Raw genomic sequence first — 20988 nt, forward strand, 5'->3', positions numbered from 1 at the left:
ATCGGTAAACTAACTTTTTAAAATAAGCTTTTTAGATAGACAATTAGAAAGCAAAGCAAAGCCTTGGTGCTTCATTCCGATTCGGAACTTGACCTTCTGTTTGTACAGTGTACAGGACAATTGCGGGGCTAGCGCAACGATCCTACTGACACTAACAGTCTCTCCCGAGCCGAGACTCGAACCTACGACGACTGGCTTGTTAGGCCAGCATCGTACCTCGAGACCATCTGGGAGGGAGATAGACAATTAGGTTGTCTAAAACTCTTTTGAATCAACCAAAGCAGGCGCTCTTCAAAAAACAAAAAATCCTTAATCGTTATGAGCTCGACGGGGTACCCGGGTACCTTCTTAGGTTTCACAAGACAAAATTTTGTAGTTCATTGCGATCAATAGTGCTGAAAATAACTGACATTCTAAAGCTCATTAAATGGGGGGACTTGAATTTTTTTACCCCTTACATGCCCGATGGGGTACCCGGGTACCCGCAAATTGAAATTCTTGTAACTTTGATAATTTTCATCCCATTTCAATAGTTTTAGCACCAAAAGATTCAGTAACTTCTCTGCTTTGAAATTAGTGTCAACGGGACTCAGGAAGAATTTTCTCATTTCCGGAAATCCAGCTTTCGAGGGTATGTTGCAAAACTGAGGAATTTTATGAATACACTATTCGTTCGCTAACTGGGCTGAGGGCCTAGCCCAGTTAACGAATGTCGCTCGCTAACTGGGCTGACATTTCAAATGTCATCAAATACCGAGGGGGATTTCGATGTAATGGCGCTAGGCAAATCTCCCTCAGCGAAAATTGGAAAATGTTTAAAAACAAATACACTAAAAATCCTGATTGATGAAATGAAAAATAATACATTGTCTTTAGCTTTGCGTGTGCTTTATTTACACTAACCGTTGCTTGAAAACATGTTCTTTTCACAAAATATTTATTTGACCTGGAAACGAGTCTGGTGGATCGCATGTGTGATGACAACCAAAATCCATTGAACTGAAAAAATCGATCTCAATTCACTATTCATGAGCCCCTATCTCGTTTTGACAGCGTTATGCCAAACGCTGATTTTTGACGTTCATCTGCTTTTTAACTGGGCTTTAGCCCAGTTAGCGAACGCCCAGTTAAAAAGCAGCCCAGTTAAACAGCACCCAGTTAGCGAACAGTTTCTGTATTTGAACAGAATCCTACAATTATTTTTGAAGTTTTAATTAGTTAGTTTAAAGTTTATGGCTAGCAAAATGATCCTTGCGGAAAAGATTCCACTGAGGCTTTTAGTGGCCATAGAAACAATTAGATAATACCACGTCACATACCTTCCAATATGAATATTTTCAGAACCGGGATCATATCTAGAGACCGGAAAACCCCCGAGAATCAAAATCATACGAATACCATCGAATATCGGTATTTCCGGTATCGGGATGATGTCCAGAGCACTAAGATCAACTCCAGACGCCACTATGAAGTTAAGGATTTTGCCTTCCGATTTTCGGGAAACAATCAAAATTTACCATTCACCACCTAATATGACTACTTTTGGAATCGGGATGCTGCCTAGAGATCTCAAAAGAATATTAGACGTACTGGAAGTCATCACCTTAATTTTCAAAATGGCGTATGAAATTGATTTTCAATCACTAGGCAACATCCCGATTCCAGGAATACCCATATTGGGAGTTATTCGGTCATTTTTAACTCTTTCCCAGAGACCCAGAGACCGCTAAGGTCATTTTCAGGTCTCTGGACATTATCCCGATTCCGAAAGTACTCATATGAGGTGGTATTTGGCCAATTTTGGCTGTTGTTCAGAAACCGGAGGTCAAGGTTGCTGATTCTTGCAGCGACGAAAAGTTGACTGCGTATCGCACTCACCACTGCTGCAGCAACGTCGCATGACTGGGACAATCTTTTCGTGTGCGAGAGTATACCATACATGATGTATAGAGAACCTATTTTGTTTTTTTCTTTCCTTTAGATTTTCTCGTTCTTCAATGAGTTGCTATTTCGTACAAGCCGAACGAACGTTGCTCACTGCATTTGTTCCTCATTACCCGAGCGCGTTCATTGCGATTATTGCGAGAGGCAAGTTTTCGATCGCCGTGAACGTTCAGGGCGATTGTAACGTTGAGCAAGATGCTTAAACGAAATTAGATCAGGAAATAGCTAGTTCTAGTGTAGCTCGAATTGCCAACACGAATAGCTGCGAAGCACACGTATAGTTCCAGTGTAGTAACATTGCAAACAACGAATGCAACATTTTTATGTATAGTTGCCCGTGAATCATGTTTATTGTTATTAAAATGTTATTTGAAAAATGACAAAAAAAAAATTTGAACTTTCTTACTATAATGACACTTTTTTATGTTTGCTTCTATGATTTTCTTGAAAACATACTTTTATTGGTTATTTACTTTTATCTCTTAATGTTACTGTTGACGTTCTGTCACTGTGAACTTTTCAGATTTTGTTTGTTGAATTGAACAAAAATTCATAGCCGTGAGAACAAATACACTAAAGTCGCTTCTTACGCGGATTCCGGAATTTACGCGTTTATTTTTACGCGGATTCCAGAATTTACGCGATATTTTTTTACGCGGATTTCGGTTTCTCTTCACTCGGATTGCAGAATTTACGCGGGTTTTTTACGCGAATTCCGGGATTTACGCCTTTTTTTGCACGGGTTTCGGAGCTCACGCGGTTTTTACGCGGATTCCGGAATTTACGCGGTTTTTTAAGCGGATTCCGGAATTTACTCGTTTTTTTTTACGCGGCACGCATCCCGCGAGTAAAAAGCGACTTTAGTGTATTACAATAACATACCTGTATTGTATATATTCTAGAGTGCAGCTTAATAGCACGCCATTGCACACCACCGCCGTCAGAAACCTACGACCACGCCGATGCGCCATCTCTATCAAAGCAAAATTGCTTTTTATATCGCCGCAGCCGAATATTTTTGCAACTCAAGCGGAAATTGAATTGCTTGCTTGTTTCTATGAAAATGTCGGCAAGACCGATATAATTTTTGAACTCGGTTAAAGTTAATAAGTACCTACATTAAGAAGAGAAAACCTCAGAACTGTTTTTTCACGCGGATTTTCAAGGTATGTTTTATGAGGTGTTTTTTATTCATTTTAGAATCATTTATTCAGAATGTCAGTTGTGTCTCCCAAATTCATCTACCAAATGTTCACTGATTTGACCTTCCGTTTTTATTTATTCATTGAATTTTATTTTGGTCTGCAGTTAAAAACAGTACTACTATTCCAAACGTAAAAGCGAATTAAGATTAAATTTAGAGAGTATAAACGTTAAAATCTTACCTCCTATCAATCATAAATTCATGACGGTGCTCGAAAATGTCTTATTTATTGAAATAGCACTGGAAACAAACGTTGTGTTTTTGTTTTTCATCTAAAAAATATGTATCGGAAACTAAGTCAAGTAATAATTGTGATAGGAGAACACCCTACAGGACATTTACTTTATTTCAGTTGTTCTAGATCAATTCAACCAAAAAGTGTGGCTAGTACCAATCAGTGATAGATGAAAAAGTTATGAAGTTCAATAGCCACACGAGCCCCTTGGTTTAAATCATACACGAAAGCCTTTGAAACTTATTCCCACTCTAAACTCTGATTTCTTCCACCGCATTATTTTCTGTTTTTTTTTATGATTATTACCAGTTCTGCTCGCGGTGAACGTTCAACAAACTGCTCACCGCGAACGCTCACCGACTATTCCATTCCTGCCTAATCACTCCGATCAATACTGAGCGATGAACAAAAAGCAATACGAAATGGAAGACAGTACGATCGCTCTTCCGAACAAATCTTTTTCCTGCAACGTTCGGTTCGTGCGCTCGGTAGTATCGTTCGGTTCGTTCGGGAATGCATGCTATATGAGCACTATACGAATACGTTCGCAGGTGGTGAGCGCTTTTGAGTGTTATTGAATGAGTATCAGCAACTTTGCCGGAAGTCAACATCTTGAATTTCAAAATGGCATCTGGAGTTGTTTTCCATTTTTGGTTCTCGTCCAGAAACCGGAAGTCGCTATTTTAATATTCGAAATGGCCATTTTTTTGTCAGAGAATTAGAATTACGTTGTCCAAGGATGTGAACTTTTGTAATATATCCCAGTCAATTGCTATACGTATCCCCTTGCAAAATACAATGACCACTATTGTTGAGTGATCAGGTACCTGCACCGACACGCTCCCAGTCAGGTAAATTATGGTTTATGAAGCCAATCACGTTCCCAGGATTCAAAGACCAAACAGCCACTGCCAAGAAACCTTGATCTGCGTTTAAATAATACACCACAACTGCACAGCAGATATTCCGATGTCTCGCTTTCCATATTACAAAAGTGACAGATATCATCCTGAACCCGGCCAATGTTCTTCAAATGATATCTACTCGGACAGTGCCCCGTTACTAGGCCGACGTATGTACAAAGAGCTCTTTTGTTGAGCTCTAGGAGCTTTTTCAATTGATTCTCGTTTGGTGTTATAAATCTTTAAGATTAGGAACACTTTTGACATCCAACCAATTGGATATCACCTTTTGTTCCACCCAGCGTTTAAGCTCCATTTTCACTGCACAGTTTGATATATCGCAGAAAGTTTCTGGGCCGATAAACTGTGAGTTAGATCCTTGTTTTGCAAGTTCGTCCCGCCTTTTTATTCCCACCAATGCCAGAATGTCCTGGAACTCAATACAAATTTACTGAATTTGTTTGACATAGCTGTCGCAATGTGGGAATACATTCCCAGACAATCTTGGATGTACATTTATAAGCATCAAGTGCTTTCAGCGCTGCTTGAATGTCAGATAGAATACAAATATTTGCATGTTTGTATTTTCAAGTCAGACAAACATTCGCACATTCAAGGATTGCAAAAATCTCTGCTTGAAACATTGTTGGCCAGTGTCCCATTGCCACTGAAACATTGATTCCATGGCCGAAGACTCCTGCACCAGTTTTTGTACCTATTTTTGAGCCATCTGTGAAAAATATCGTTGAACCGAGACGGACATCAGGAACTCCGACTTCCCAGTCTGTATGCGACGTTTGGCATACCTTGTAGGGAATATCATGATTACCCTGAGATTCCACCCAGTCTCCATTCATACTCATCACTGGCCCTCTTTCAAAAAAGTTTAGTATAGTCAGGTGACCCACAAGATCACCTGACAAGATAGTTTTTGTTTTGGCCATTAGAATCGTTTTCAGGTCTCTGAACATCACCTCAATTTCAAACTCAAGGGCTAAAGTTGTCAAGGAATGACTTTTAGAAAAATGTCTGAAGGTTCATTGCATTGAAGAATTGTAGATTTTTTCGCTGGAGGCGCTTGGTTACTGTAATGCTTGATGGAAACGCATATAATAAACTAAAGATAAGAAGTTTCTATCTCCGAAATAAAAAAGAATTACATCCTTCAAAATTTGATGTGTGTAAAATGACTTTAGAATACCAAAAAAACTGAAATGATATGGTCTCCAGGGTCTCGAACCTTCTAAACTGGCAAAATATGGTTTGTATCATATTAATGGCATAGTGATTTTTATTTAAAGTACAGTTTGGTATTTTTCCTTGAAAGATCTCATAATTACTTTCAATTTGGAAGCAAAAATTGAAAAATTGTGCAAACGTTTAAAAGTAATAATTAAATTGAAAATTTTGGAAAAAGCCAATTTTTGGACCACTTAATTTCAGAAAGTTTCACTCTAAGGCCCGAACAAAAAATACGGGTCAAAAAATTTTCGATAAAAAACAATAATAGCGATTTTGAGCATGACCGGAGCACAAGAAAAACGAATATGACTTTTTTACATGTAATAGTCGTATAGAGAAAACAAATGAATAATATACATTGATTCTAGAAAATGAAATGAAGGTTGAATTTTCTTGATTTTATTGTTTAATGTAATCGATGCTATATGTAATAAACCGTATGATTATTAGAAAAATGGTTTTCGATTATTATTCGCTTAGAAAAATAGGTTGAAAGCAAAACAACCAAGAGGCTTTGGAAGATACCACAAATCCGTAACATTGAGGGTCATGATGGCGTACAATTTACTATAATTCTACTTATGATAAAATATTTTGATGCCGCATCTTATATTCCCAGCTCGGACCAGTCAGTGCGACTCATGTGGGTTTTAAATTAAATCGGCTTCGGATACGATAGAAGCCACTGGTTAGAATAACTTACTGCTCTACAGGTATATTCTGTGGAAGTATTACAAACTATATTATTGACGCATGCATGAAGCTACATACAATCTAGCATTACAGTACAAACTTGTTATTCCGACGAATTCATTCCGTTTTTACTACTTTAAACAAAAAGTAAAAGCCAGACCACAAAACTACAATTTTACAATTCATTACAGTCTAAATAATAGGGTTTACCTGTTCCCAGAGAGCAGATGTAGCATACCTACAGTGCAGTGAAGTAGATCATGAAATTACCCACCTGAGCTTCTGCGTCGTCCGGTTGCTTCCCAGTATAGATCCGAGCCGGTGGACGTGCCTTCAGGACAGGATGTAAAAACGAATACAAGCACACACAGCAGCGATAGCACGATACATCATTACATTGCATGCAGCATGAATGGTCCGACGGAGATTTACATCGAGGTGGGAGGTGGGATGGTGTTGCGTGGGAAATGTTGCACCCGTGAATGCATAATACATGTATCACAAACAGACACACACCCGAAGCCGAATATACCGACACACAAGGTGCAAATCGCATGATCAGGAGGTGATGGCGTGCACAAAAGTAATAAAAGTAAAGGGAATAAAGCAAATTACTACACAGATTCTAGGAAAAAATACACAGATCAAACAGTTTTTGCTGCAACTTTTTGCCATGAGGAACCACTGGCACCCACATATGGAAGCCGAAATCGAATTCTGGTTATGCAAATTCATCGAAAGTGATTCCGCATAGCAAAAATGAATTACCAGCTCATGCTCTACTTACTTGACGCCTTCCGATCAGCGGAGGTTCGATTACTTCGGAAGCCCGAATCTGGAGACTTGGAAGATCGCGATTTTCGTTCGATCGCCAGATCGGTTTCGCTTTCTTCGTCCACATCTGCGACCCCGTGTTGTTGTTGTCCGAATAGCGGCGCAATAAAACCCGCCCGTCCAACCATTAGCAGCAGTGCGGCACGCGCCATAATCCCACCATAAACCGTCGGCGAGCGTTGGCGGTCATCACATTCGTCACGGTGATGCAGATAATTGATTGATTGAAATCGATATATCCATCAGGCGTGCCCGTAGATGAGCGCGGTGCGGTGGGATGATGTTACCATGGGAATCCACCGGCACAGACACACGGTGAAGCAGCAATTCCATCCCAAAAAGTGAGCAGATGTTTTTTTTTCGTGGGTTGGGTTGATGGTTCCATTGGATGGTTGGATGAGTGTTTTTGGAAATCGAAGGAAGATTTGGGATGTTTTTGTATACAAATGTGTACGGGACCGGGTGGTCATTCGGAAACATGCAAAACATTCACAAAACGATTACAGAGGAAAGAAGAAGAAAACAAAATATAGGTTATACAATACACATCAACACATGCAAATAACTAATACTAAGAAAAGCAAAAGGAAACTAAATACAATTCATGCAATGCTACTGAATAAAGATGGTTGTTCAACCTTAAATTTTAAACTCTCACAGCAGTAAACAGTAAAAATCTCTTACCTAGTTTGGCCGTGCAAAATTTAAACTGTCAAAGTAAACGAATTTCTTTTCCAAACTATGGCACGGAAAGGGAAGCAAACATTTACATAAGTAAATCAACATTTTTGGTAATCGAACAAACTTTGCCGCTGATTCGAGCAACTGCCTCATGTTGACACAGAGTTATGAAACGAATTTTTCGCGGGCATGTGACTTAACAATTGTGATGAAATATTAAGGTGCTTTGAGGGAGATGAAATTTCTTTTGCAGTGTTGCAGTCTGCTACTATTATCAATTGTTATTATTTAGATCTCCTGTGCTTGACAGAAACCAGTATGAATAGATAAATATGAGGAAAGTAACTTGTTTACCAGAAGAGATGATTTTTTGAAGTAGAATACTTCTCTCAGGAAGTTCGTCTACATAGGGATGTAAAATGAAAATCTAAAACCGAAAAAAGTGAAAAATATGTCCAATTTCAAATGCTAATAAATCGGTTAGTATTCGATGGATTTCCTTCGTTCTTGCAGCAATAGATTGGAAAATCTTCTAAGATTCTTCCCAAATGCAGAAAATTGTAATTTTATTATTCAAACTATTGTACTATTGAACATAGTCAAGCCTTGTCAAAACGGAAAATTCGACCTCTGATTGGTCGTTGTATGATTGCTTCCCAAGCACGGTCGACAGAATCATAGACCTTGCCATTTAAAATGTGCAATTTGGCCTATATAAGAGCCTGTTTCACTCGAAGTCGCTCATTATAATTCTAGACAGCAACATGAGCAGTCCTCCCTGTCCTGTGGTATGGCAACGGATAGCGGAGCGCGTCTCAGCATCGATAGCAGGACCAGGTGATGCAGGGCAGCGGATACCAATGGCAACGGAAGCGTCCACTACTGTGGCAACGGGGATAGCGCAGCGGTTGACGTTAGTCTCAGCATCTATATAAGCAGGGCCAGCTGATGCAGTGTGGCATTTCAGTGAAATGCTGTCTCTGAGCGATAGCAGGCACACTAGCAAATGCATCCAATGGAAAGAACATTCTGGAAAATTTTTCAGTGTTTATTTCCCCGAAGAAATACTTTATTCGCACTGCCAGTGATAACGCAAAAATGTGGTCGGCATCTTATCAAACATTGAATAAAACAACAAATTGTCCTTTTCAGGATGAAATAAAAACGTAATTGAAAAGTAAATATTCTCTCTTAAATCAATTTACAGTTTCAAGAAATGTGGAACAGGTTTCAGTCATGAGCACAACATCCGAAAACCTTTCATTATCAGTATAAAAATTAATTTTTCGCATAATCAAAATTCAAAAACTATCAAGTCCAAATCATGACAAGCAACTACATTATTGAGAATGGTCAATCCTTGTTGAAGCGCGAAATTTGACTGATCTGATTAGTCATCAATATGATTGCTTCCCAAGCACGGTCGACAGAATCATAGACCGTGCCATTTTAAATTTGCTATTTGTCTGTATAAGAGTAAGGATATCAACTGAAATGGCTATCGATAGTTATCGATTGTTGTTTATTGAAATCCGACAACAATCGATGATTTCCTACTACTATAGATAGGTTTTTCATTCCTATATAAGAGCCTGTTTCCCCTGAAGCCGCTCATTATAATTCTAGACTGCGACAACAGCAGCAGTGCAGTGGATACCAGGCGGATAGCGGCCACTGCATAGCAAAGAATAGTGCACTAGTTGCAGCGGATATCAGCATCGATAGCAGCTGGGCCAGCTGATGCAGGGACAGTGGATACCAATAGCGGCCAAAACATTGGCATGGCTACGGATAGCGTAGCAATTGCAGCGGGTTTAGCATCTATAGCAGCTGATGCAGTGAGGCACTTTGTGAAATGCAGTCTCTGTGCGATAGCGGGTACTAGTAAATGCATTCAATGTAAAGTTGACACATTTTGACAACACATGAGCTGTCTAGTTTTGAGTGTTAAATCAGCTTTTCACTGTTTATTTTATCACAAGGAATAATTTATTCTCACTGTCAGTGATATCGCCAAGATGTGATCGGTATCTTATTCGATATTGAATTGAACAACAAATTAAAAAATGACTGACACGCAAGCAGCCGGGTTTTCTTTCTTGTAAAAGTATTTTACTTCATCCTTGCGGTCGTGGCTTTGCACACAACCCTCCTGTAATGTTTAGTTAAGAGTACATAGAGTACATTAAAGCCTGCATGGAAAACAAGCAAATCTCAAATGTAAACACTATTTCGAATACCAAAAATGTGTCCAAAATATTATCTATCACATTGGTTAGTCAAGATATTGTCCCACTCTAATAGTCTAGCGATTGAGTATTGAGTACAACGTATTTGGTTTTATAATAAGAAAAATGAACTCTTTCAAAAGCCCAATTTGCTTGTGCCGAATCAATGTAAGCCAGTGTTCAATAGCAAGAGGCAATTAAAAAACATAGCAGCCTAACGATTGAGAAACCCACACACTGCTATCGAAAATACCATTTGGTTGAGTTGAAAGAAAGCCAAATAACATAAATCCAGCGATAAATTATGGTTGGGTCGCGAGACAGTCAGCTATTTACTAGCAGCCAGACGCGTTTGGATCGCACCCAGTCGCTAATAATCTTATTCTGCCATATTCGGACAGCTCGGGAGCCGCAAACGGGAACGAGGTCAGTTCGAACTTCGCAACTGGACCCCGGCCCTCGCCATGGTGGACATTTTCGTGTGGGTGCGTTATGGTTCGGATAGAGCATGGAAATAAAAAATGCGACAGACAGACGAACTGCGACCCGGAATGACTCACTAGACGCCACGCCGGTTGGCAGATTAGATTACACAACACGGCTGGCAGTTGACTTCAGTGCAAAACTGAATTCCAATTAGTACATGCTGATAAGCGACAGCATTTTGACCGACCGCACTCGGAGAGTATCTTATAACCGTTTCCTACGAGATCGCTGAAGGTTTCCAAGTGACGAAACTATCATCAACCGTGACAATAAGTGGCATTACACTTCCGTCGGCATATAATTATAGTCGTGCTCCCTCGCCTTATAGGGGCAGGCAGGGTTTGACCGACGGTAATCAATCGATTAATCGTTTGTATATTACACAGCAAATTCTCAACCTACCGAACAGGTTTACACAAATGGAATTGGGAGCACCGGGGTGGGAGAGGTAAACGGTCGAAGTTGATGGGGTGTTTTTTTTTCCTTGCGTGACCCGGCTTGAAGCAGCAGGATTATGACCGGCTCGGTTTTCATCCGATTTTTAGTCCCTTATTCGATACGATGCTAATTATATGCTAATATCTGAAGATGGTTGAATTTCACCTTGTGATCTTTGAGATAAAATATAAAGACAGGCGTTTTATCTCGAAGAGTTCGACTCCGCAAAAGTTTGAACGATCAATTTATTTAACTTAAATATCAGAAAGTTTCAGGAGTGGATTTTTGTTTGGTTTTGTGCTTTGCTAAAAATTCAAGCCTTAGCCAGGGCGAAGCAAGCTAAGGTTTTAGATACATTTTCAGCTTTGCTATCAATTTTCGTTTACCCGCAAGCACTACTAAATGTCATATAGTCAACACGTACATGACAATCTGAAATGTGTAACAATACGGCTTATAAAAGTTCAAAATGGTTTTATCAAACAAACTTGCATTTTTCCTATTTTGCTGCTTGTCAAAGAAGAAAGTGAAAATTTACCTCCCACAATTTCATTATCTAATTTTGATCATGAAAAAAATTTCGCCGAGCAAGCTCATGAGTTAATCCAAATCTGTCAATAATAATGCTCAGCTAAAAAGTTTAGTTCATTATGTCGGATCGTATCAACTTATTCGAAAGAGCTGATAAATAAGCAAGAAAAAAAAAACTTGCTGAAATTTTAAATTCTCAGCGATGATTCATGTACATTCCAAAATAATAAAAATAATTTTTAAAAATGGTAAAGTTTGTCAAAAATCCCAAAACCGTAAATAAGGCTCCATCAATGTTATCATTCTTTTGCCAATCAATATTCGTAATATTTATTGTTCCTTGATTGTTGTCGATTTGAATTCTGGTTTTTAACGGATGACAACTGAAATTTTGGATTTTTTAAGAATCTTACTAAAAACAAACACACTCAGTAAGAGTATGTATATGTGAGATATCTCTCTCTCTTTCTATCTCTCTCTTTATCTCTTTCTTCTCTCTCTCTCTTTATCTCTTTCTTTTCTCTCTCTCTCTATCTCTCTTTTCTCTCTCTTTATCTCTCTTTCTTTCTCTCTCTCTTTTTCTCTCTTTCTCTTTTTCGCTTTCTCTCTCTATATATCTATCTCTCTTTCTCTCTCCCTATCTATTTTCCTTCTCTCTCTATCTCTCTTTATCTCTTCCTATCTATTTCTGCTTCTCTCTCTCTATCTATCTCTTTTTTTCTCTATCTATCTCTCTCTTTCTATCTATCTCTTTTTCTTTCACCCTATCTATCTATCTTTCTCTCTCTCTATCTATCTCTTTCTCTCTATCTATCTTTTTTTCTCTCTATCCGTTCATCTTTCTCTTTCTTTATCTATCTCTCTCTCCATCCATCTCTCTTTCTCTCTCTCTATCCATCTATCTTTCTCTATCTATCTCTCTTTCTCTCTCTCTCTCTCTCTTTCTCTATCTATCTCCCTTTTTTTTTATATCTCTCTTTATTTTCTTTATCTCTCTCTCTCTCTTTTCTATCTATCTTTTTTGTCTCTCTTTCTCTTTCTTTTATTCTATCTCTCTCTCTCTCTCTTTTCTATCTTTCTTCCTTCTTTTTCCTCTCTCTTTCTCTTTCTCTCTTTTCTTTCTTTCTTTCTCTCTCTCTCTCTTTTCTTTCTTTCTTTCTTTATAGCTCTCTTTTTCTCTTTCTCTGCCCACTTTTTTCAATTGTTTACAGGAAAAAATGATAGATTATAGATTATATTGTTTATTGAAAAAGTGATAGATCATTACCTTGTCACTTTTCTCTACAGATCGTTTATTTCAATTTTTTATCAATTTGTCCAGTTTTCAATTTTTATTATTTTTCTCCGATTTCATCAAAGTTATTATTTTTTGTCAATGGGCCTTGGTGCTACATTCCGTATCGGAACTCGACCTTTTGTTTTATTATACACAGACTTCGCAGCCAACTGTTAAGTGTACAGGACAATTGCCGGGCCAGCGCTACGATTCTACTGACACTAACAGTCTCTCCCGAGTCGAGACTCGAACCTACGACGACTGGCTTGTTAGGCCAACATCGTACCTCGAGATCAGCTGGGGAAGTTTTTTTTTTATTTTTTGTCAATGATTGTTCGTAAATTTTACTACTCCTGTAGTTTAGTCGGTTTATTTATAAAAATTTTATACATGCCAAAGATGTAAAAATTGTCAAAAATGTGACAAAAATGCCAAATATGACAATGATGAAATAGATTCAAAAATGCAGAAAAAATATCAAAACAAAATCAAATGTCATAAATATCAAAAAATGTCAAGCTTCTGCTATTCGTCAATAGTTGGCGCCAGTAGTAAATGTTGATCAATTCTGATATATCTAGAACATGACGAATCATATACTAAGACAAAAAGTAAACAAACTGCTTTGACAGGTTAGTGATTTTATTGAGGTGTCAAACTTTTAGTTGTGAAAAATATCTGATTTTGTGCCAATCATCATTTGCGGGAAATGTTACTTCGCTCATTTCATTCAAATAAAACAGCGGCTGAAGCGCATCGAGGGTTAAATTTTTCTAACGAAGTGATGCTCTAAGTTCTAAGATGTTGAGAACTGTCCCCGTGAATGGAGGCCAGAAACTTTTGAAGACGCTGAATTGGAGGAATTCCTCTATGAACAGCTTGCTTCGGTAATAGGCCTAGCTGGGAATGATTCAAGGAACTTATGTTCTTTATGATTTGAAGCCAACAAACGTTGAGTATAGTTTTTTCGCCTGTAAACAACTGCTCGAGCGGCAAAAAAGGAAGAGCTTTTTTCTCGGCACTGTGCCGGGTGATGGAAAATGGATTCATTATAGTAATCCGAAAAAAAATCATGCTTCTACTCCGTCCCGAATATACACGCTGCAAAGGTTAGGCTGTATATTTGACGGAACCATATCAGTGTTATTCATTACAAGCTGTTGAAACAGAATGAAACCATCACTGGACAACGGTATTGGTATCAATTAATGCGAGTGAACCGATCACTGCGCGAAAAGAAGTCACAATCCGAGCAGAGGCACAAAAAAGTGGTTCTACTGTATGACAACGCTCGGCATCCTACTGCCTAAGTCGTTTTTATTAAAAACGAGTTGCGAGCCAATAATAAAAATGTCAAAAATATAGAAAATGTCAAATATACAAAACTGACAAAAAATAAAAATAAAATTTTATTGATTGTCAAAAAACAATAACTTCGGTAAAATAAAAAAAAAACATTCAAAAAAGTTTGAAATAAAATTTGAAAATAAATTTTAAAATATAAAAAATGGCAAAGTTCCAAAAATGTCAAAATAAAAATGAACTATGTTAAAATGTAACTAGTTTGTTTTCTCCAAAAGTTATGGAAAATAACAACATCCAAAGTAAAAATAGTTACCAAAACGAAAAAAAAATCTCTTAAAGTTGGAATAATTTATTAGAATTGAAAAAATAGGAAGAATAGATAAAACATTCAACATTCATTTAAAAAAGTCAATAAAATATTGCAAACTAAAAGAGGCAATATCGAACTATTATACCGAATTGGTAAATTATAATAGAATTCGGCAAGAAAAGCATGAGTCATTAAATCTATGAACACTGGTTAACAAAATTTTAATAAAAATGCTAATTTTGACGAAATTTATAAAAAAAAACAACTTAAAGTGAAATTTGAAAAGTCATTTGAACTGCAATTTCGTAGTTCCTTTTTCAGATTTTTCCTTAATATCGACATCAAAACTCAGGCGCCAGTGGAAGCGCTAGTTTCTTGCTGCCTCAATAATTGCCCCAGCTGATAAGAGTCTCTGTTGATTGATTACATCAATCACTTTCGTTATCGATACGATATTTAATGTATCGCTCGAATTACTTTGCCTGATTTATGAACATGTGAGGACTGTTTTACATCGACTCGATAAATCTGTACAACCTTCACAGTTCATGCACAATGAGAACACAACAGTTTGTGCGAATCACCAGGTGAATGATGTGCACACAATTCATCACCTTGAGGCTAAATGAAGCTGCTGTAAGCCCAGAAGGTCACGGATAAACGTGAATACGTTCGCTCGACTGTATTCACTTTGTAAAGTTAGTAAGCTGTCCCCTCTGAATGGAATTACCGGGTGTAACAGAGCGGTAGCAGAGTGTCACTAACACGCTCTGCAGGTCGGTCCCCAAGCTTCTCTATCTTAAAGCCAGGATAGGTAATATGAGTTCGACGGCGCTGCTGAGCAAGCAACAAAAGAAGATTTATGTGCCCCTATTAGACGTTATTTATGTTGGTTCTGTTCACTTCACAATTATATACTTCACATTCAGAACTTGAAGTTTTTCATGCTAGCAGAACCGGAAGTATTCAATTCGAAACTTATATGATATTCAACTTTCTCTTCGATTCAACGCAAACTTACAATTTTGAATACCAATCACCTCTAAAGAGTATATAACTCAGAAACAGAAGTTTCCTGGTTACACTTCAACTAAGACTCGACCAATAACAAACACCAACAGAGCGAAGCTTCCGCAGTAAACTTGCAATATTACTCGTCAATCGTTTTGCACTTTCCGCTCTCCGGTTACCATTTGAGAACTATGTTTTTAATTTCCGGGTTGCATTATTCATGAGCTGTTCAAGTTGTTTCTTCCTGCACCGCAGGAGATGCACCAGCTGTGTCTACCAGTGGAAAATAGTAAACTACGCTAGAAAACTTCAGCAGACAAAACCAATGTTGTGGCTCAGAACCTATTTTTTTACTCATCTCGCAATGAATAGAATCGAAAAAAGTTCACAGCTTGCAATAAATTTTCAACTGTTGAATAAATACTTCGGTTGAGTTCATTTTGGTTTCCAGATGTTACAATCACGTGAAGTATGTACAAAAAAAACAAAATTTCTTATCTAAGAAGTAGAATGATTGAATGTTGCTTACCTGGCAGTTGCGACTTGCTATAGTCGGTGTCACTCGGTCGTCTCATCCTGCTCAGCGTACTGCCTGTGTCCGAAGAATCGTCTGGATATATTCACAGCAACAAGCGGGAATATTTGTGATGTACACACAAGAAATTGCCAATTATTGTGCGGGTGCAGGTAATTTGCAAAGCGCCAGTGGCAAACAGCGGCATCGACGGGGCGGTAATGAGTTTGTATGATGATGGTGATGATAATGATGATAAAACAGTTCAGATAGACATGTAAGAAAGAAGAAATCAAAACAAACAACACAAACACGTTAGCAAAAATAATGTGATTCAGCAAAACATAATAAGATTAAATCTACCCAAACTGAAACCTTTCGCCACAAACAAATTCTACTGTCAAAATGGCTCAATGTCCCAGATTTGTCAATGACAAATCAAACATGCCCGCACTCTTAACCGCCAAGTGGATATGGTGTTGACCCATAGCATACGATTACTATTTGCTTGGATCCGTGAATATCGCGGTCTGTTGAAATCAGGCTAGGCAAGCTTTCAAACAACAACAAAAAAAAAAAACGACTAACTCAATTTGCCTGGCAAATTTTAAGATTGGCAAAGCAAACAAAACAGTTAATCTGAAGCCGGCTAGCCAACCATAATGCCGCAAGCAAACAAAAAACAACACTTTTAGCGAAGGCAGCAATTTATCGCCGCAATTGAATCTCAATTTCAATCAATTGCGAAACCGCAGAACCGAGCTGATATGTGACGATGACAGGTGACGCGCACCAAGCTCTGTGATATGCGCACACTGACAAGATTTGTTCAGCGTGACAAGTTCATGACAACATTTGAGCAGCTGATGATTGCTATCGCAATCACCGGCTGAAGAATGTAGTCGTTGTATCGGTTATACTTGACAGTCGAAGTTAATCAACTTCGAAACTTTAAATGTAGTAACACAGGGTTTGCGGTTTTTAGAGAGCGTCGAAAATTTTGCATGTTCATGAGTCTCATATAAAGATAGGAGCTGATACCCGAGGCAGAACTCTTACTAATAAATTCGAATAGAAAATGGCAAAAATGTAAGAAACTTGGCGGACAGTTTAACTATTATTATTAACTTTATTGTTTTGGCCAGGAACAGCTAAGCATTGTCATAATTTAGTAATAGAAAAGATTTAGATTTGACGATTCTATCCTTTGCATAGCTAAACCGATTATAAATAGGAGGTGTTTAATTTATGAGAAACAAACTTATACATTTCTTCTTTCACTTTACAAAGTACTGATATGAAGCAAAGCTAATTTCAACGAATTTCGGGGAATTTTAAGCTCCACGATCATACCTGTAAGACAAAATAAAACGGATGTCACGCATTGTGCATGAGGACTCTTATGTACATATTTCTGCGGTGCAACATCATCACACGTTTTACGATGATCAGTACATTTTATAAAATTTGACATCTTTCCTCCCCCCGTAACCTTCCTTAACCATGCCGCCGAGATATAGTGAAATCATTATCATAGGAGGACACCCCGTGCGGGGAAACCTCTGTAAAGATATTTACGTTTTAGAGGTTTTTAAACTCCTTTTTATCTTTCTGGTGGTTATGAGATTGAGCAAATATAACATGAAGAAAACATTCCCCGTACTCGGCAATCCATGTGTGCAAATTTTCACGATAGTTGATTCAGTAGTTCTTGAGTCTATTGGGAACTTACATGCATAGTAACAGACAACAACTAATCGAAGCACGTGTGGTAACTGTTATTTGATTTGTTTTCTCGTCCATTACGACGCATGAAAATTTTGTCAAAAAATCGCAACACAATTTTCGAGCACATGTTTTTGCCTTCAAGTTCTGCTTATCGTCGCGGTTAGGGACTTCCTTGACTTTGTAGGACTCGAAATGAAACGCCTCTTCAATTTCTGAGCGAATTCCAGTGACGTTCCTACTTTTCGATTTACAGTTCGGATAGAGAGGTTTAGATTTTTCTCCAAAACCTTCTCCATCTTTCTGGCCATAAAACCATCCGCACAATAGTAGGGATATGAGTGCGGGAGAATATTGAAGATATAGATAGGAGAGAACAACTAGAAGATGAAGTGTTTTCCTGCTATCATTAACGATTCCGCCCATCGAGCAACGCACGTTACAATTAAAAAATTAAAATAAAGCGTTGTATAGTAGAGCTAATGGAATAGTTGTCTATCGTATGACATAAACAGTAGAGTGCCAATAGAAAAAGACTTTAAGAACTTCGCTTAGGAATAAATCTCAAAAATTTCGTCTCCTCGAAATAAGTCCCCATGCAAATTTCCAGGTCAAAAGTGGAGCAGCCACTTTGCCAGACCCATATATACACCCAAAATTCCATTCCTACAGACAGACAGATATTCGATGCAACTTTCCGTTACATAGTCTTAAATAGTATTTTTTTCAGACATTCGTAAAGTGCTGATACCAGACTCCTTGTTTCCTATAAGAAAAACAACGGCGTCCGCGTAGCAGCGAAATGAGTAAGCAATGACAAAAGAAGTAGCGATGGAGTTTTCTCTTCTTGGTAACTATGGAAAATAGGGACAAAGCCTAGAAATAAAATGTTACAGGAGAACAAGGAGAAAAATCGGAAAAAATTGTGTCTCTACGGGGTTTTGGTAGATTGAGGTTAAGAAGAATTTGTTTAATAAAATCAATCTAGCAACAGACATGATTTCGGGTGGTCGTTATTTTCTGCGCACGAACGGAGACTTAACCCTCTAGTGCCCAAGCCCGCATTCAGACGGGCTTTGGTAAAATCACTATGAGTATTTGTAAAGATTTTTTGAGTATTTATTAAAGAGTTATTTATTGAAGTGATTTTATCGAAGCCAGTCTGAAGGCGCAGGGTGGGTACTAGAGGGTTCAGTATAACAGTTCCCTGGCAATGGTCTAAAAAACTACCTTAGTTTTTGCAATTGAACATGCGTGCGGAAGTCGTGCCTCAAGGCGGATGAAGCGCATGAAACTTCCGGTTTTCAAACATTTTTGCTACACCAAATGTATTAGAAATGCACGAAACTTCGAGATCTGGTGTTGTCTTTAAAAAAGTAGTTTTAGAGATCGACTTTCGTGGGAATCAGAAAGTTTTCGAGCTAGAAGACTCTACCAGGAAGTCTATTTTTAACAATGAAAAAATTAAAAACTCGTTTTATGTTTAAAATTTTATGCATTTCTATAACGGTGCTCCCACAGACCGTTATTATAAAAAAATGCACCAAAAAATTTGAGTACACCATTCGATTCGTTATGACGTCTAGAATATCTGGTCAAAATTTCAAAATCATCGTACGGTACATTTTTAAGTAATATCCTTTTGAAGGTAGTAAAGTACAAAAAACTGATATAAAAACGACGAACTACTTATTGTAAAGCACGTTTTCAACCATTATTTTATGAAATATCTTCCAAAATAGTTTCTACACATTCCAAGTATTATATTTCAAGACATTAACATTTGATGGAAAGATTTATTTGAAAATCCCACAGTGCACAGTGCACAATGGTCCAGAAGCCAAATTTAGGGGGAAATTCGGGTCTAGAGTAAATTCAATTTAAAAATAAGACGAAAATTTCAATAATTTTATACATTATGCAAATAAAAGCACCTAGATTTATTTTTTGGCATTTTTTCTTATAACTAGGAATAATTATCTTTAATTTGATCCAAAAAAATTGAAAATCGATCAACTGGTTCAAAAGTTATGAATTTTTTTAAATAAAATACATCGAATGTATAATGTATAAAATATTGAAATTTTCGTCTTGTTTTTAAATTGAATTTACTCTAATTCAAAAATTAACATATTTTTAAAAATTTATTCCATTGACTCTAGTCAAGTATGCCCTTCAAAATGACACCAAGAGATATTTTTTTATGTTTGCCCCAAAAAGAATGACATACAAATGAAAAACGCATATTTTTTTATGAAAAATAATAATAACTTTGAGTAAAATTGAGATATTTACGATGTCAGAATTGCAAATTGATTCTCTTAAAAATCTCTAGAAGTCGTTTAAAGACAGTTTTGAGATGAAATTTAAAATAAAAAAGTTAGAGCGCACGGGGGAGTACGGAGTGATAAAAAAATGACCATGTGGCTTAGAAACGGCCCCTGAAAAGTACCCACTCTTGTTCTTTCGAAAAGTTTTTGGAAACTAAATTATCTGTCTAGAAAACTTATTTTGAAAAAATAATCTGAGATGACTTTTTTCCATCACTGGTCGTGATATCTTTGTACTCTCATTTCAATGTCGTCTGGACTTATTGAAGTCGACTAACAATCCGATTATGGTGAGTTTGAATACATACTTTTCATTATAGCTGGATTTCTGCAACGTTTCTCGCTATTTTCAACATTTGGGGTATCGGCTCTTTTATCGTCAGGTTTTACCTATTATCGTCAGGGGGGTAAATGAGGTCCAAGATCGTTAATTTCTTGCATGATGGTTCTTCATAATGCAGAGTAACTCTCAGCAAAATATTAGTTCTCTGTGACTTCATTAACCCCCCGGCGATAAAAGTTAAACCTGACGATAATAGAGCCGATACTCTACGAAATCAAAACTTTGATGCTAGAATTTGCTTTTATTTAATTGGCAATACGATGAACTTTTTCGTTGATATTTCATAACTTTACTACTTATCCAACAAATGTTGTGAATTATGTTTAAATTTCGTAGGTTGGGGCGACGTGATCCCACGATGTATTTCGATTGTGTTTCATTTATCCGTTACAGTTCATATTTATAATTTAGGTCTCTCGATGACCGGTTGTCGACGGACGTCTCGAGTGCAAATTTTTACAATAACAATTCTAGATCTGCACTTTTCCACCGTCTCGTTCCAGATACCTCGACGCATTCCATATTGAGAACAATTTGCCGCAGCTTTTTATACAATTTCTCAATGAACATCCAGTCCAAAAAGATTAGGTTTCAAGAACCGAAAAGGTCATTAAATTCATGGTTATAAAATACAGTGATCATTGTTACGATAAACATTATTATGCCATTGCATGCTTTTATTTGCGGAAGCTTGCCAAATATCAAGATTAGCTTGATCGACTATGACGGCACTGAAATATACTCATTACTGGTTAC

General features: G+C 37.5%; 1 protein-coding gene across 11 annotated transcripts in view; it reads right to left on the bottom strand.

The window, feature by feature from the left end:
• LOC129732187 (restin homolog) overlaps positions 1–20988 on the bottom strand; it is a 177439-nt gene that overhangs the window by 64735 nt on the left and 91716 nt on the right. For 8 of the 11 annotated variants that reach the window (XM_055692789.1, XM_055692792.1, XM_055692791.1 and 5 more), the window contains 3 exons: positions 15850–15930; positions 7008–7121; positions 6495–6551 (listed from right to left, as the gene is read on the bottom strand). The exons of 1 other annotated variant lie outside the window; for it this stretch is intronic. In XM_055692789.1, the coding sequence (XP_055548764.1) occupies positions 6495–6551; positions 7008–7121; positions 15850–15930 (252 nt within the window). The remainder of the gene's footprint in view (positions 1–6494; positions 6552–7007; positions 7122–15849; positions 15931–20988) is intronic. 2 more of the 11 variants (XM_055692788.1, XM_055692793.1) reach the window with 2 other exon arrangements.

The sequence above is a fragment of the Wyeomyia smithii genome, chromosome 3 (genome assembly GCF_029784165.1).
Source record: "Wyeomyia smithii strain HCP4-BCI-WySm-NY-G18 chromosome 3, ASM2978416v1, whole genome shotgun sequence".
Taxonomy (NCBI): domain Eukaryota; kingdom Metazoa; phylum Arthropoda; class Insecta; order Diptera; family Culicidae; genus Wyeomyia; species Wyeomyia smithii.